This window comes from Danio rerio, chromosome 5, assembly GCF_052040795.2.
Source record: "Danio rerio strain M-AB ecotype USA chromosome 5, GRCz13ab, whole genome shotgun sequence".
Lineage (NCBI taxonomy): Eukaryota > Metazoa > Chordata > Actinopteri > Cypriniformes > Danionidae > Danio > Danio rerio.
The window spans coordinates 66,812,858-66,831,545 of NC_141025.1; the positions used below are offsets into that span (position 1 = coordinate 66,812,858).

An 18,688-nucleotide genomic window follows, 5' to 3' on the forward strand; every position below is an offset into this window, starting at 1 on the left:
TTGGGATTTGAAACCGAAAAAACATAAGATGAATTTAGTCTTAGTTCACCTATAGCGTTCACACTGCTATTTAAGACTGAACAACAACACAAAAGTCTTTTATGAAGTGTTTTGGAACAACTCTCACACTTGTAGCTCAGTTTTCTTGATTTATTTGGAATTAGAAACTGCAAGTTTGCAAATGCAACTACATTTTAGACCGAATCTAATAACAACTAACAACAGACAAACAGAAGCTTATATGATGTATTTTGGTAAAGCTATCACACTTGTCTCTCATTTGTTTGGAAACTGAAGCGAAAAAAGAAATACATACATTCAGACTTGGTTCAGGTAGCGTTCACACTGCCATTTTAGACTGAATCTAAAACTGCAAAACAAAAAAGGATTGTGTGATGTATTTTTGTACAACTCTGTATTGTGAAAATGCAAAAGGCAGGTTTTTCTCTGTCTGCACAAATGAAGATCTGCTGCCAGGAGATGTGTTTCCAACACCTGTACTGAACTGAAAAGAGCAACGCTGCAACTTGTGGTAAAAAACAGGTATGTTTGAGCATTTGGTCTAAACTTAAAAACTCTGCCTAGATTAAAAAATCAACCTAGATTTGTAAAAAAAAAATAATACATTACCCTAATTCCTTCATGTTGTCCCAACATAAATTGATTGTGTGGCACCCAGCCTGTTTTTGGTGTTTACATGTTTTCTATAAAATCAAAGCGGAAATCAAGCATGCATGATATCATTAGCTTTATTATTGCAATTTTAGAACACAGAACATACAAGGACAATGACAACATTAATTTGACATCAAAACAAATAAATTATATAAATATTTAAATTATTTAAAGAAAAGATTTAAAGCTTTAGAGTAAACAACAGGTCTTTTGTTTCTTTTATCGTACACAGGTAAGACCTAATTCTATTTTAAAGTGATTAAAATTAGTTTTTTTTCACTGCCCATTTACATTTATGAATACAAAAAAATCCACATTTAATGATCAAATTAACAATAAACCAAATTTTGAAGTCAACTGTATTCTCATAAAAAAACAAAATATTTTTTATTTGAATTGCAAGGCAATACTCATACTCTGCTTAACAAAAAAAGTAAAGATCACACCAAAACAATTTTATAATTACAATCATAAAATAAACGAATGATACTGTCTTCTTTATCAACTCAGAAAACACATTTTAAAACAATATATTTACAAAATCTTGCCATTGCCTGTTTTACAGGATACATAAGATGAACAATTTTATTCTAATTTTATTTGTTATACAAAAACGTCTTAATATCTTAAAAGTCTCGTTCTAGTTGACATCTTGAAATCTCTCAAAAAAGCAATGACTGAAGGAACACTGACAATCCGGTACCAATACCAAGTACCAATAATTATTATTACTTTTTATTTTATATGTAGGCTATACCTTCAATTTAAGACTAAAATCTAAATTTGTATTTTGAACTATATTATTTTCTAATAATTACTTAAGCTCCGTAGTACGGGAATACCATTTTTTATCAATATTATTGGCTTGGCCTAAAAATACAGTCCGTGTGACGAGTTAAAATGCTTATTTCTCTGAATTTGAACATTCTTGAAAACATTTAGGATAAACACGTGAGCAAAATATGCAATAATGTTCTGGTGGTTTTTGGATATTTTAATTACATTTTATTTTACATATTGTGCCTTTAAATGTGGTAGCCTACGTCAAAGGATTGGCTTGTGATGAAATTTGGTGCACAAATGTGAAATGACCTGACTCACCTGATTCTAATTAGGCTACTATCTGAGAGTTCGACTGCTAAGTTTGTTGATGGAAACTGAAGCTCTCAAACGTTTTTAAGATAACTTTACCAGCGACGACAACATCATGAAAATCAGTATTTGTCTGGTTGAATAAGCAGAAAAGGTGTCATGTAAAACATGAAACAGCAACACACAGCTGCGACACAAACTGGAAACATTTGATGAAGGAGAAATCCTGAGTACGGACAACAGGTAAGGAAGTAATTTTGTAGTCTATGCGGTAAAGTTGGTTTATATTCACACATTCGGACTTTCACCTTGATATATTTTCAGAAAAGGATTCCTTGCAAATTCTGAATAGGGAAATCGTATTAGCAGCCAATGACTGCAGTGCACAGTCAATTAACTAGTGCTAATGTTGTTTTGCTATCATTCATACATGCCATTTACGATGCAAATATTCAAAGTAGCATAATATACAATGCAGAGATTGTGTCACAAGTTGTCTCTGGTTAAAAATGAACGAAATTATGAATATAAAACACACTTTACCTCAACAGTACAATTGTATTGTTCAGATGCTTCTTTAGCTAAAGAAGAACTTTAAGTTAGCTTTGTTTTCAGCTTCGAAGCACCTGCTTGTTTGCTGGCTGCGAAATTAATGTAAATTATAGGGACATTTGTTTTTGTGTGTGTGTGTGTGGCGGGGGGGGTGTATTAAATGCAATTCATAATTCTATAATCAAATATGCAAGTTAGACCTATGCCTTTATTTAATTATCTATCTTGTTTTGTTGAGAAACTTGATTAATCACATCAGAAGGAGATATTTAGGTGTCAAGGACTTATTGTATCTTATTATAATTTTCATAGTTTTAGGGAGACATCGATATTGTTTGTTTAGACCAAATACTGTTTTTTTAAATTATTATTGTTATTGTTAATTGGTTAATTTATTTATTAATCAATTAAATTGACCCAAACTAACTAACAATGAATGAATGTTGATACTTTAATAATTTTAATGTTATATTTTATATATACGTTATACTTTATTATACTTTAAACTTGTATTTCTGTATTTATTTAAGTTTCAGTTTTTGGATAATTCATTTATTGTAATCTTATTTAATTTATTGGTATTAATTACTGTATAATGTTTAGATTAACAACATTTTTGTTTGTGCATTTTATTTAATTAATCATAATTGTTGTTGTTGTCATTGTTATTCAGATGACCACAGCGAAAATACTTAAAGCATTAAAAATAACAAACTTCTTTATCATTTACCAAGGCTAATTTTTACTTGATTGAAGACTAAATAACTCCGTTAACATGAAACTTACTTCAGCACAATTTTTTTTTTGCTATTCTGAGAATTTTATATAAAATCTGTGGATTTATGGGGAATGGTTTAATGATATAATTTATGGGGAATGATTTTTATATAAAATAATATTTTAGCCCCCAATCAAATTTAGAAATTAAAAGATAATACAAGTTAATTCAAGCAAAATATTGCCAAAAATAAAAATAAATTTCAACCTTTTTGCTTCTCTTGATTTAAAAAAAAAAAAAAATTAATTTATTATTTTTCTATAACATATAAATTTGGTTGTATTAGTTTTTGCACCGTTAGTGTAAGTTATTTTGTTAGATAAGCCCCAGATTTGGCTTCAGTACTGACTAATGTAATGTATATGCACAATATAATATTGTATAGCTTCCTATTAAAAATATGGATTTTAAAGAGAGATTTGTGAGGAGTGTACTTACAGTTGAAATCAGAATAATTACACCCCTTATGAATTTTTTTTTTTCTTTTCTAAATATTTCCCAAATGACAGAGCAAGGCAATTTTCACTGTATTTCCGATGATATTTTTAGTCTGGAGAAAGTTTTTAATTTTTTAAAAACATTTTTAGGTCAAAGTTATTAGCCCCTTTAAGCTAATATATTTTGTTTCAGTATTCTACAGAACAAACCATCATTATACAATAACTTGCCTAATTACCCTAACCTACCTAGTTAAGCCTTTAAATGTCACTTTAAGCTGTATAAAAGTGTCTTAAAAATTATCTAGTAAAATATTATTTTCTTTCATCATGGCAAAGATAAAAGAAATGAGTTGTTAAAACTATTATGTTTAGAGATGACGAAAATCTTCTCTCCGTTAAACAGGAATTGGGGAAAAAATAAACAGGGGGGTGAATTATTCAGGGCGTTTAATAATTCTTCAACTGTATATATGCTGAGCACTGTATATTATACTTGTAAATAAATAAATAATAAACATGGAAATTAAGTTTATAAAATGTATTTATTTCTAAAGAAGACACATGTTTACAAAGGATTTGATAAATCAAAAGCATTATTATTGCAAAATTGCAGTTTAAAATATTTTTTTCATTTTGATGTTGTAAAAATAAATAAATACATTTTGTAAAGCAGAGCAGCCATTTCTCCAGGCTTGAGTGTCCCATTATCCTTCAGAAGTCTTTAATATGCCGATTTGCCTTTCAAGACACACTTTGCCTCTTCCTATTAGTTGAAAATGCTTGTGCGGCTTAATGGCGCGTGGAAAGAGTAAAACTGTTTTTATTTAGTAGTTGTTGCTGTAAGTTCAAGATAAGCAAAATTATTTGAAATAGAAATGTTTTATAATGCAACATTATAAAAGTCTATACTCTCACTTTTATGTTCATTTGGTCAGTTTAATGCTTGAATAATGTCAGTTTGAAGATGTGCTGGATGTTTTATAATAATCCTTTGCAGGGTGCTTCAAACATGTTAAATTGATAAACGATCCAGTTAGATCTGATGGATAGTCTTTCTTTATATCTTTGATCATGACTAGACAGCAAAGATTGCACCAATTGCCATTTTTGAACAGCTAACATAGACAAACCTAGATCGACATGCCGCAGCATTCCTCTATTTCTAGTGAAATATTAATTTGTCAGTGCGTGTGTTTTGAAAGACCTGTCTCTAACTTTGCATTCCAAGATTCCAGAGAAGGATGAGCATTAATCTGTGACATGCAGTGGTCTGAAGTCAAACTAAACTCCGGCCCATCTATCTCATGAGCTCGGTGGCAGTCTGTGCCGCTGCGCCATTAATCAGTGTGTCACTTTTCATCTGGAGGTGTTGACACTCCACTCTCCCAAACGGCTGATCACACACAGTGTGTTCACAATCCCCGCCGGCTAATTGCACATTTCGCTGTGGCCCTGGTCCTAGTGTGCGACTATGGAAATTCACTTTCGTTCTCGCAGTCATGCCACTATTAGTTCATCATTGTCAGCTAATGAATGCAGGCTCCATTGTCTCTCCAAGTTTGACGAGATGACATGTAATTAATTGTGAGTTGTTCAGAATGATGCAGCTTGAGGGTTTTTGATGTCTGGCAGTGCTGGTGTCCTTGCATTGCATAATCTTCTTTTTTTTGTGAGTACTTCAATAAAGCTCACATCCAATGATATTTCCAGAATGGCTGACCTGAAGCTTTGATGAACTGCGAAGCCCATTTACTTTATCAAATGAAATGAGTGTAGTTAACTCGAGATTTACCGAAGTTAATTCTACTAGTTCCTCTTATCTGATTTGATGTTTTGAGCATGCAATTTTTTTCCATAATCTGGAACAACCAGTACAGCGAAGAAACAGCAATGTGGCGGTAACATCAAACTATAAGGCTAAAAGAAAATGTCTGGGCGACGCAGTGCTGCAGTAGGTAGTGCTGTCCCCTCACAGCAAGAAGGTCACTGGTTCGAGCCTCGGCTGGGTCAGTTGCCGTTTCTGTATGGAGTTTGCATGTTCTTCTTCTGTTTGCATGGGTTGCCTCCGGGTGCTCCGGTTTCCCCCACAGTCCAAAGACATGCGGTACAGGTCAATTGGATAAGCTAAATTGTCCGTAGTGTATGAGCGTGTGTGGATGTTTCCCAGAGATGGGTTGCGGGTGGAAGGGTATCCGCTGTGTAAAAAACATGCTGGATAAGTTGGCGGTTCATTCCGCTGTCGCGACCCTGGATTAATAAAGGGACTCAGCCGAAAAGAAAATAAATGAATAAATGAATGAAAATGTCTGTTTTTAACGTCTTGGAAGCAGATATTTACCTGTGAACAACGCAAAAAAATAAAAAATAAATGAAGTGATGTTTTGCACAGTTTGCCGTCAGTTTGACAAGTCAGCCACCTTTTGTTAAATAATTTCGATCCGCAATAAAATACCTCCACATTTTCCATACTGCTCTTTTTGTTTGCATAACACTTTTATTAACATTTAAGTATTGAACCTCTAGACTCGCAGACTATATATTTTTGACACATTATTTAAAATATTCGGCTAAAAATAGCTATTAACTTCCCTTTTTTTATTAGGGCCATAGAAAATTTTGGCAGGGCAAGTAAACACTGAACCACTGACCTGATCCGACAGATTTGGGTTTTAAAGTGACAAAGTCGATATGAACTAAGGCTGCACGGTATTGGACAAATCTTGACATTGTGATTATTTTTATTTCTGTGACACTGTAGTTTATAGTAAGTTTTATTTTAATGTTCACTATAGCAAAGCAATAACACCTGACTTTAGCTTTAATAAACTCCCAATTTACTCCTTGCTATATGTAGTTAATAATTATAATTAGCAGCCAGTGTCCCAATAACATGCATGCTAATAAGCAACTAGTTAATAGTGAGAATTGGTCCTTAAAGTGTTATCAAAATAATACATTTGATTGATCTGGATGATTTTGTTGGGAACTGAATTGTGCATAAAATGTAGAAAAATTAAAAGCATAGGCAAATACATTGAAGCAAAGATAAAAGCATGCTTTGTGGTTTTCTAAATGCAAATTACACTGCATTGTTTATTGTATTCAGTAAATAACTCAATTTTCTATTAAATGTCAGTTGGTAAAATGTCTTGTGCCTCAATGCATAGGTCTTAAAAACGTGCTAATTCAAAAATTTTACTCCATTATAGTTGAGCTCAATTACTCCACAAACCTTGTGTTCGGATCTGACTGTTGATCAATTGTTACCACAACTCAACATTGTAAATCTATGCGATATACAATGACTACTGTTGATGCATACATTGGAATAATATATTGTGCAGCCTTAATATGAAATTTTTATTTTATTGCAAAATTACCATATTTGATAGCTGGTAAAATTATGGAATCATTTCCCAGTACTGGGTTGCAGCTGGGTGGGCCTCTGCTGCATAAAACATATGCTGGAATAGTTGGCGGTTCATTCCGCTGAGGCGACCCCTGTTAAATAAGAGACTGAACGGAGAAATTAATGGAGTCAAAGTTCCTATATAGTTATATCGAGTGCAACAGTTTGCTAAATTCCTGACATAAATTTATTCTAAATTATCCAGACCTAATTTGGATGAATTCAGGTAAATCATCCTGTTTATATATACTGTATCCTGTCAAATTTAAATGCTAAATTACCATATTAAATATCTGGTCACATTAAGTCAAAAAAGTCCATATAATCATTTATCAAGTGCAACAGTTTGGTACATTACTTGATCAAAATAATAATAATAATAATAATAATAATAATAATAATAATAATAATAAAGTCAAGTCATTTCAATCCACTGAAACTTTTGTTCATTTTTGAAACACAAAAAAATCTATATTTAAAATAAAATCCAAGAGCGCTCTCGTCCTCTATGGACAACAATGGTAACATTTTTCCATCCAAATATGCTACTTAATTTTTGCTCTAAACTTACAACTTCGAAAAAAAAGCCGTAACGCAATGAATCCTTGGTGGCTTTTGAATGTGTGAAGGCTTGTACACACTGGACTGGTTTTCGCTCATGTTTATCATCAGTGTATTTTGAGACGTTTTTCTTTGTTCACATTCAGGCCATTTTTATCTGCAGATTTTTATCTAGCAGACATTAGGTGGCACTTAATGAACTTGCAAGTCATAAAAAATGTGAAAAGAAAAAGTGAAATGAAGCGCACCATCAAATTGTATTTGCTACATTTACTCCTGCTGACATTATTGTAAGTTGCAGTTGTGTTTATTATAAACCTTGACTTTGAGTACTAGCAAGGTGAACTGCAAAATCACCCCTGACATTGGATGGTGCTTCTTGAACTTGCAAGTTACTGTTTTGTGCTTGAGTGCCTCCAAGTGGTGTTTACTGTAACTTTAGCAGCTCTGGGCATGTGAATAAAAATGCCAATCAAAGGGGCGTTAAAACAACAATGGTGCTTTTCTTTTGAAAATCTGTTTTTTTGGTGTCCACGAACATGTTTGCTCCCTTCAAGTCACGAGATGTTAAACTGAGAGACTTTGGCTAAGATATTTTAGAATTACCTAAATAACGTTTCAGTTATTTTACAATTACACTACCGGGCAAAAGTTTGGGTTCAATAGGATTTTTTTAATAGGTTTTAAAATAAGCTTCTGCTCAGGAAGACTGCATTAATTTAATGAAAAATGCTGTACTAATTTTGAAATGTTATTGCACAATAAAATATATGTTTAAGAGTAGTTTCTCATTTAATAAGTTATTTTTGTGATTTTAAAGATGTATTTTCAGCTTCATTACTTTAGTCTTCAGTTACATGATCTCTCAGAAATCACTCTAATATTATCATTATTGTTATTACAACTTAATATTATTATTATTATAAATGATGATAGTAACAAAAGCAATATTGACTGGAGTAATAATTTCATTTAAAAACTACATACAATAAGCAGTTATCCAAAATAATAAATATTTACTTTTTTTTTTTTACACATTTAATAAATAACGTCTTTAAAAAAATAAAAAAAAAAAACTAACCTCAAACTTTTGACCGGCCTACACTGCCTACACTAGTCCACTGGTTTGTCCATGCGTCCAAATTTTAAAATCCCAAGATTATGATTCTTATGTGCATTTTTAAAAATATATGCACATTTTGTTTCCATTATGCAAAAATATTCCAAAATGTGCATAAAAAATAGGATGCGAACATGGCTAATATGCAATCTTTCTGCACATTTCAAAACATGTGACTTTTAATTATACAAAGTGCTAAGAAACTTTTTGTGCATCAAAAAAAGGCTGTCAAAATGACTTGTACTCATGAGCCTGTTATTAGTTTAATTGGTTCTTTATCAGGGAATAAAACATCTTGTCACAATTGACCAATCAGAGTTAAGTATATCAGAGAGCTGTGTAATCATATTGCTTGCTTTGCCATTAGGAATATAACAAATGTTGATGATTTTCTTCATTTCGGATGTCTCATGTTGTTATGAATAAGTTTGCATATTCAATTGTTCATTTAGATGACATAACATTCTGTCTGTGCTCTCTTGACTTCTTTGCTAGCATGGCACTTGGCTTTATTCAACAGCCATTAGTGTTCTGTTTTTGACATGCTTATTTGGACAAAAACAGTCACAGATGTCCTTTGTCATGTTTTTAATGCATTTTTTAGTTTATATAACACACTTCATAAACAATGCCAATTCAAAGTGCTTTACATAAGCAATACTAAAAGAAACATAGAATTCAATAAGCAAAAGAAACAAAGAATTAAAAAAAATAATTGAAAACAGATTAAAATGTTAAAACTGGTTAATGAAGGACATGAATAGTGCAATCTGTCAGACACATTGCTGATTTAGTAAATGCACAGCTAAACGGGTGTGTTTTCTGAGTATCTTGTTCTATACTTATTCCAGATAAATTAAATAAAATAAAAAATAATTGTTCACATGAGCGGTTCAGAGTTTGTTTCATTTATTGTTGGTTTAGACTTTATTTGGATGATTTCAGGTAAACTGGGGCAATAATTTGCCAATCTTTTATTTTTTAATTATTTTTTTTTAGACTTTTTTCATCCTAATGGGTAAATTATTTTGTACAGTGAATGGTAATCATTCACCTTCAGGGTGTTCACTACAATATTTATAATATTTTATGTTTAATTTAAAGTTGAATAAATTGCTCACTCAACTTGTGAATGATAGTGTACATTTCATTGATTGGAGATAAAATGAGATCTATACCTCAGAGTTCTTGCGTTACTATCAGTCAGTCATTGATTTTAGTAATTAAACATGACATTTGCTGCTCATGTTAGTGGCTCACAAGCAGTTTCGTAATTTGATTTTAAAGTGCATACTTGAAGAGAATCTGCGCTGACCTACACTCAAAAAAAAAAATATATTATTGAAATCAAAATTAAACCAATAATAATTAATAATGCATACAGATTATAATACAATTAAGTTGGTCCAATGCAGTTTTATCAAAGTTTGTGTGTGTTATGTTATATTGTATTATACATTTATAGCATTTAAATATGAAATCCTATATAAAGATGGATTTAATTTGCGTTATTTACAGTACAGTTTTATCAGGCATTTGTGAATGCAACCATGTATTGTGGTAACGTATTGTAGTAGTCCTGAGCCCATGCAGTGCCACCTGAGGTATCAGAGATCACAGTTTCTCAGCTTAGGCTTGCACACTTGTCCTTTACACACTGAAATTCCTCCAGATTCCTTTAATCATTTAATTATGTTAAACACTGTTGTTACAATCACCTGTTTGAAATCACATTCCTTAATTTACCTGGTTACTAGCCCTAAATTCCTCCTGTCACAATTTTTTAAAATGTTTTGCTGGTCTGTATTACAGAAAAGGATGTATATTTACAAATGAAATGGCTGACAATTATTTTTTTTATTGGTGTTTTTTGAGCATCTAAACTTTTTTTTTTTTTCTGAATTGGGTACGTAAAAACTATACAGTAACTTTTCAATAGGGTTTCATTAGTTAATACATTTACTAACGTGAACTAATAATGAACAATACTTATACAGCATTAATAATTATAGTTCAACATGCATTAGTAACATCAAAATTCACGCTTGTTAACATTTAAAGCACCATGAGCTAACATTAACTAACAAGGAATAACTATTTTTATTAACTAACATGAACAAATACTTTATTAAATGCATTGTTCATCATTTGTTAAAATGCTTTAAATAACATTAATAATATTATATACAAATATGAAAATGAATACTTTTCTCTAAGATATGCAACTTTTTGGTTTCTCAGTAAATACTTACAAGTTACCGCCAATAATATCCATCACAATACATATCAGAAAATATTGTGATAACATTTAAAGTCCATATCATCCATCCCTATTGCAAATCTGTATTCAAAAAATAGGGCTGTCTGTCAACAAGTTGCAAGCAATCTGCAACTATTGCTGAAAATGAGTGACCATAGGCCAATATATAACTGCAAACCATTGTCGGTGTAATAGTTATATGCTCTCTTCCTGTCCACAATCTAAATTCAATGCTTGTGCGCATCGCTGCTGTTTCTTGATTATGTACTGTTTGATTTGAAGCCTTTGGTGGAAAGAATGTCAGTTTACAGATGTGTTAACAAGAGTTGTTGTCATTTGTATAGTAGCACGGTTATCCTCCGGCTACAGACAGGAATATTCTGTCTACTTGCTTGTTTTCTTGCCTCGGGTTGCTGTTAACCTGATTTACACAAGTCCTCTTAGATTGAGCTAAGGGCTCTCATGGTGGGATCTTCGTATTCCTGAAGCCATCCATCAAATTGCCTATCGATCTCTGGCATTTAGAAAGTGGGCAGGATTGTGTATTCCAGACGCAGGCATGCGCTTGTTCCTCTGTTTTTAATGGGTAAAATAAGAGACTGGGGTCTTTACAATGACACAACCGTCATGATTATTGCTTAGTTTAAATTGACAGTAGTGATTGGTAGCCTTCATCCAAGACTAAAATGAAAACTCCACTGTGGCAGATTTGCTTGATCTGCATATGAGATGCGTCCAAGGATAAGTATATTTCAGTCTATAACTCTATTGATCTAATTGGCAAATGCAGGTGAGACTGATCAAAGCAAAAGTATGTGTTCAGGTCTTTAAGTGGCTCTGTCCTTCATGCCACTGCTGTCCATTGAGTTTCTGTCTGCATGAAGATGAAACGGTAATAATGACAGCTCTCATCAATATGCTGCCCTTCAGTGAGCAGTGATGGATGAATAGCAATATTCAGTAGAACTGAGATCTGTTACCTGTTTTGTTTTTTTCTGTTCAGCTGAATTGAATCACTGTTTTATGGTGCGTCACGAAGTATACACCTATAAAGTATTTTTTAAATGCTATGCTATAACCAGAGGTACTGATGCACCAATCTTGATTTCTTTTTTTTTAATATTATTTTTAGTTTTATTTATTTATTTATTTATTTTTCCATGGCTGAAAAATAAACTGGCATTCTGATATCGGTTGCCTATTATTGATCTTTTTTTTATTGTTTATTTCTTATTTTCTTATTTATTGATTTTTAATTTGTTTTTTAATTTTTATTTACTTGATTATATTTATATATTTTTATTTTTTTTTATCCTATTATCTTTAATTTTATTGAATTTTCTTTTTATTTTATATCTCTTATTTTTTATATTATTTAAATAAATTATTTATAATATTATTACTTTTGCTTATTTTTAATTTATATATGTATGTGTATATAAGAGGGGAAGAGGTGACGTGACGAGTCGCACTTCAAAGTGTCCTGCAGTTTGGCAGTATTTACGGTTTCGACTGAACAGAAGGGAGACGTGGTTAATATAAACGAGAGGTATGCGTTAGAGCGGAAAATCTTTGCCCGAACCTGGCGAGACCCGAAAAAATCCAAATCCCTGCAAACCGCGAGCCTAAGGTCGCATATATATATATATATATATATATATATATACACACACACACATACATACATACATACATACATACATACATATATTATTTGTGTTTTGAACATGGATTAATTCTGGGTTTGGAACAAAAAAAAAAATCTGACTCATTGAAAGAACTCAAAACCAACAAAAATTACTCAACACAAGCTGAAGTGTTATAAACCCTATAGTTGAAACGTGTATACATTTTATCTATAAATGTCAACATACAGTAGCGCTGGGTCTTTTTAATGTGTCATCAAAAATAAATGTTATTTTGCATTTTTTTTTTTTTTTGCAAAAACAACTGACAAAAAAAATATGAGTATAATTTAAGTATATTATATAATTTAAGTTAATTTTAGTATATTATTTTTATCCACTTTGTCAGCATTAACTGATTTTTGCCTCAAACTCCTAATTTGCTGATATTAATATTTGTAAACGTAGTTATTAGGTTTAGGTTTTAGGTAGGATTAGGAATGTAGAATATGATCATAGAATATGTACCAGCCGACCTGTTTTCTGCCTGTTATTTTTATTATTACCATTTTTGCATATACTGTAGGTCAGCTACATGCCAGGATACATGTTCACAAAAGCCATGCTAGTTTAGCATTATCTAAAACATATTCTGGCTTTGCTGTCATAACTTATTAGTTTCTTAATTTGTAATTCTTTTATTGATCATGTATATTTTGATTCACGTTTTGAATAGCCTAAAAGTTGCTTGCATTTTGCACAAATTTGCTCTGCACCTTACAGCTTGATTCCAGATTATTTAGTTAATTTTGATTTATTTAAAAAATATACATCATCTGTTTAAAGAAAATCTTGAACTAAATTAAGGATTGAATATTAAAGGATTAAAGTAAATTATTAATCTTTTACGTATATTTTTGATTTTAGTTTTTCTGCGTGTTTTTGCTCTTTAAACAAGACATTGTGGAAAAACACTAATGACTAAAGTATTTTTTTTCTTATGGGAATGGCATGTATATTTGCAGTATGTCTTGCTGGATTGATCACATTAAAGGAGTATATTTCAAATTAATTTATCATAAATTATTTCTGAAATCTCTGTTTTGTGGTTTGAGTTTCATTTGATGTGCTTTTTTTGTCTACAGTTATATCAATTTCTAATTAATTATTTATTTAAGATTGATTTTGTGCCGTTAATCAATTTTTTGGTAAATTTTATGTTTTCATGTCATTTGCAGTGTTTTTAATACTTGTGTTTTTCAGTGTTTTAGCGCTGTCTTAGCTATAGAACATCCACGTTCAATGAGTGATTCACGGTGCAAGACCGAAATCCTCACAGTATTTCAGCTGTCCAGCGAGTGCAAACCCCGAACATCTGAGTGGTTCAAGGTGAATACCAGTAACCTTCTACCAATTGATTTAATGGCCGACCAGTGTGATAACGATACCACACCCTCAACACTGGATCTCGAACCTGCAACAACGGTTGCTGAAATGGAGGAAGACGGAGTGAGAGTGGAACTTGAGAAGATCTCCTTCCCCGAAGCCTGCAAGAACTCCCAGAGCCAGAAAAGATTGCAGCTTGAAACACCTATAAACAGCACTAGTAGTGAGTCATATTTATATTGTGATATGAATATTCAGGGTTTTCCCAACATAACATACTTACTATTAAAAAATAATGTTGGCAGAGGGTAAATATTTAAATGTGTAAATGTTTGTACAGTATAATAGACAGCTGGTTGAATTGCTGTTTTCCTGAAAAGACTATAGCAGGATGCAAATGTGATAATTATTTGTTTATAACTACTGGCATTATTAGTTCATATTTATGATTTTGGCCAAATCAAGTGTTTTGAAATGAGACTATTTGGCCTACAGAGGACAAATCTCGACAAAAGGCAACCGTTAATAAGCAATAATAACATTTGTAATGACTTTTATCAAAGTGATTTTAAAACTTATTTTAAGCGATCTGAGGGCAAAACAAGGTTTACAAAAGCTAGAAATAGATTTCCTTTGATCCACACATGTACACATAAAATTGTAAACAGTCTATAAAATCACTTTTTAGTAACATTTTAGTAGACATTTCCTACTCTTTTTGTTTTTTAACATGCGTTTAGATATCCAAGTAAAATAAACCTAATTCAAACATTTAATCTGGAGATTTCTATTAAACATGTCCTGCCATTATCAGCGCTCAATGAATGTTGTGAACACAGGTTGTGTTCTTCAATACCTAGGAAACAAAGGACGCATTTGGAGGCTGCTTTTGAAGGAGACTTCAAATTTTTTAAATGAGACTGTCCATACCGTAATGATGCAGTGCACTTCGAATGCATCCTCTGAATGATGCAGCCACTGAAATGAGACACAGCTATTATTTCATCAGTGGGCAAATCACTGTGGTACACAGTTAACACATAGCAGAAACAGTATATGCTGAATTAGTGAAATTTAAATAGTATTATATTTAATAATTAATGTATTGAATTGTGAATATTCACTTGGATATTATTGGGCTATTATTGCATTAAAGAGCATCCTAATAAAACGATCCTGTAAATAAATGTAATTTCTCATTTTCAGCTTTTCTGATACAACTTTAATCTCCAATCTCTTAGTAAAACTAAATATTTACTTGACTTGGATTTTGGTCAATGTTCATAATAGATATATATTCTTAATTTCCTCAAGTTACTGTGGAAAAGTGTGTACAGATGTGCAATATTTTTTCTTATAACAGATGGGGAGAAGGTGAAGGAGAAGAAGAAAAAGAAGAAAAAGAGCAGGATTGCCTCTGTCTTTAGAGCTGTTGGCAGAATCTTTTGTTTCACTGCAAGGAAAGAGCAGCTCAGTACTCTCAGCTCAGAACCATGCTCTGATGGTAAATGATTGTTTTTGCATCTACAGATTTTTTAGACTATAATATTATAAACAAACTGTATCTTTTACTTCCCCTAATCTGGAGTTTAATGTCTCCTTGAAAATGACTGTACAACGTGCAAATTTCTTATTTAACAGATCATGAAAATGAGATCTTTGAGCAGAGGACTATGGTGAAAGAGGAAGATGAGGAGATGGTGGAGGAGGAAGAGATAAAAAAGATGGAGGAGAAGATGATAGAAGAGGTGGAGGAGGTGGAGGTGATAGAGAAGGAGGAGGAAATGACAAAGAATGAGAGGATGGAAAAAGAGGAGAATATGAAGATGGAGGAGGAGAAAAAGAGAAGGAAGGAAAAGACTGATGAAGGGTGGACAATGGTGGGAGATGAGCGGCAGGAGGAGATTGAGTGGCCGATCTGGAAACCGAAACCTATTGCTACTGTTCCCCACATCCCTGAACTGGGCAAAAATCAATATGTAGTTTTAAAAATAAGCAAGCTTAAAAAGTTGCAGAACAAACAAAAAGAGGAGGAGAAGAGACTCAATGAAAAGATCAGTAGACAGATAACTGTGGCAAAGTTTATAAGTCTGAAAATTAAGGAGGAGAATGAAAAGATGAGGGTGGAAGAGGAGGAGAGACAAAAGAAAACAGTGAACAAGGGTATCCAGCACAAATACTTTGGTAGTGAAAACAGAGAAGAAAGAGAAGATGGAGGAAAAGAAAGTAATGGATGATAAAAAGGAGGAGGATAACATAGAGAAGGTAAAGAAGAGGAGGAGGAGGAGACGGAGAAATCACAACATGAAAGAAGAGAAGGAGGAGGAGGAGGAGAAGGAGAAGGAGAAAAAAGAGAAGGTAAAAAAGAAGAGAAGGAGGAGACCAAGGGGAAATTCCACAAAGGAGGAGGAGGAAAAGACAGACAAAAAGAAAGAGAATGCAGAGAAGTGGTGGAGGAGTCCAGATCCCCACAGAAGTGCCAGAAGTCATCAATGGCCCCACACCAGACCTGCTCCAATGCGGAGGCAGCTTTAGTAGCAGGAAAGACTGTAACCTTTTATTCTGGTGGTGGAGAATGAGATGTAAAATAATGTAAATAAATGTCTGTTGTACAAAAAATGTTTTGTTTTTCTGTGTGTTGAGTTTATTTGGTCAATTGTCTGTTTCAGAAGTGTTGAATACGTGTCTGGTGTTGTGTTGCTAGTTATTCCCTTGTTTCTAAAAACAAACCACAAAAGTAAAAAAATATCATTTTTGGGGAATAATTTTTTTTTACAAAAAACTTTTGTATTTTAATGCTTTCTCCACATTTTATCCTGTAAAAGACGATATGGTAATGTGTTTAATATTCACCTACTTTACAAAGCCTGAAAAGTTAAGACTATTAAAGCATTTTACTAGAATCACAGGCCAGTCTGTTTTTACGACTATTATTAAATTGTAACAGGTATGGTTAGTATGATTGTTTCAATGTGAATGGATTTATTTCTTAAAGGTAATAGATTTGTAGAATTAGTAATTTGAGTTTAATTGATCAGTTAAGTTTGGTTGACAGTTGAAACTGTGGCTAAATTCCATGATGCTACGTTGAAGTTTCTGTTTAGAACCAACAAACTGATGATGCTGATGTTATAAAATGTTATTTGTAATGTCACATATTTGTCTTAATGTAAATAATATGAAGGAGAGCAAAGTGTAAGTGCACAAGACTCTGGGTCAGTTGTAACAACAAAACTCAATGTCCAAAAATCCAGATTGGCCAGGTTACCCACAAAACTTCTGTTCTTAAGTTCTCACAGCTAAAATCTCCAAACATCACAGCGGTGATTTGACGTTGGTTTAATTGTGTGAATTTGTTCAGAGTGGTAAATTGTTGGTCATTTTAAGCGATGATCAGAAAATAACATCTGAGCCAAACGCTTAAATCAAAGAGTTTATGCCAAACTTATTACCCTTGGCAACAAAATGATTATGCTACTGTAATTATTACTGTACATGAGCAGTTCGTCTACATGGCACTCTAAACTGGCAGTTAAAGTGTGTACATTTTGGGCTACCAAATCTAATTTCCAAAACAGTCTTTATAAACCACCTGCCACTGATCTAATAAATGTTCTGCCTTTAAGCCAATGTTGCAAGTCAATATGATCAAACAATTACAAATTAATATTATATATGATTATATATTACTATTATAATATTTTATAACAATAAAAGTGGTTAATACTGTCGCAACACAACAAGAAGCTCGCTGGTTCGAGTCTCAGCTGGGCCAGTTGGCATTTCTGTGTTTGCATGTTCTCCCTGTGTTCTAGTAGGTTTACCCCATTCCAAAGACATGCACTACAGGTGAATTGAATGAACTAAATTTGGCTGTAGTGCATGAGTTTGTGTGTGTGAATGCGAGAGTGTATGGATGTTTCCCAGTACTGGGTTGCGGCTGGAAGGGCATCCGCTGCATAAAACATATGCTCGAATAGTTGGCAGTTCATGCCATTGTGGCGATCCCTGATAAATACAGTAGGTGACTAAGAAGAAGGAAAAATAATGTATGAATAAAATATAGTGATATAATATTATTAGCGGGTCAGGTTACCGCAAATTTTACTCACAAACACATTCCACTGACTTTGATTCATCTACTGAACACAAATAAGCATATTTTAATCATTCTGGGAGAAATACCCTGCTTACTGTTTGAGAATAAACCTCATGCCTTGTGATATGCAAAAATGAATTGCATTGGTCCTCACACATCAAGGAAGCATTTTTGAGCTCCTGGCACTAAAATTGAATGCTGTAAACGATGTAATGTTTATTAATTATTAATGAATAGTAAATGTGTTTATGTGAATAACATTTTTAATTAAACCTGTCATAATATGATTAATCTTATAAAGTCTTCACGTTTTTAATAAAGACTTAATTTGCTCGATTCATATGGATTTATTTTTCAGGTCACACTTTATTTTAAGGTATATCCTCGCCATAACTAAGACTTTCAGCCCAATAAACTCCAATTTTACTGTTTTTAAATTAGTGGTGTAACGGGTCACAAATCTCACAGTTCAGATCACACTACGGTTTTTAAGTCATGGATCGGACCATTTTTCAGATCAGCAAAAAAGAGAGGAGACAAAATGTCATTTGCTTTCCATTTATACAAAAATATCACTGCAAAAAGCATTGGTTTTAACAAACAAAACTTAGGAGCTGTAATTTTAATAATAAAAAAAAAAATCAAGAAAGAACCTGCTAAAAAAAAAAAAGGAAATATTCAATGAAAAAAG

At 32.5% G+C, this 18,688-nt stretch overlaps 3 protein-coding genes across 14 annotated transcripts in view; all 3 read left to right on the forward strand.

The window, feature by feature from the left end:
• The window catches only part of dtx2 (deltex 2, E3 ubiquitin ligase), a gene marked incomplete in the record, with an annotated part of 61,013 nt that extends 51,155 nt beyond the window's left edge, over window positions 1–9,858 (forward strand). The window contains 2 exon segments of the mRNA NM_001127307.3: window positions 528–543; window positions 9,848–9,858.
• tmem132e (transmembrane protein 132E) overlaps window positions 1,783–18,688 on the forward strand; it is a 1,079,249-nt gene continuing 1,062,343 nt past the window's right edge. For all 12 annotated transcript variants that reach the window (XM_087252404.1, XM_087252403.1, XM_087252405.1 and 9 more), the window contains exon 1: window positions 1,783–2,010. The gene's annotated coding sequence lies outside the window, so the exon portion shown is untranslated. The remainder of the gene's footprint in view (window positions 2,011–18,688) is intronic.
• LOC141385640 (uncharacterized) lies at window positions 13,567–16,618 on the forward strand. Its single transcript, XM_087254614.1, has 3 exons — window positions 13,567–14,121; window positions 15,262–15,402; window positions 15,540–16,618. The coding sequence occupies exons 1-3, from the start codon at window positions 13,815–13,817 to the stop codon at window positions 16,133–16,135; spliced, it is 1,044 nt and encodes a 347-aa protein (XP_087110740.1). The 5' UTR covers window positions 13,567–13,814; the 3' UTR covers window positions 16,136–16,618.

Bases quoted from the DNA above. Each gene is read 5' to 3' on its own strand.
- LOC141385640 (XM_087254614.1), top strand. From the start codon at position 13,815: ATGAGTGATTCACGGTGCAAGACCGAAATCCTCACAGTATTTCAGCTG. The intron at 14,122-15,261 runs GTGAGTCATATT...TTCTTATAACAG, and splicing joins ACCTATAAACAGCACTAGTA to ATGGGGAGAAGGTGAAGGAG. The intron at 15,403-15,539 runs GTAAATGATTGT...CTTATTTAACAG, and splicing joins CTCAGAACCATGCTCTGATG to ATCATGAAAATGAGATCTTT.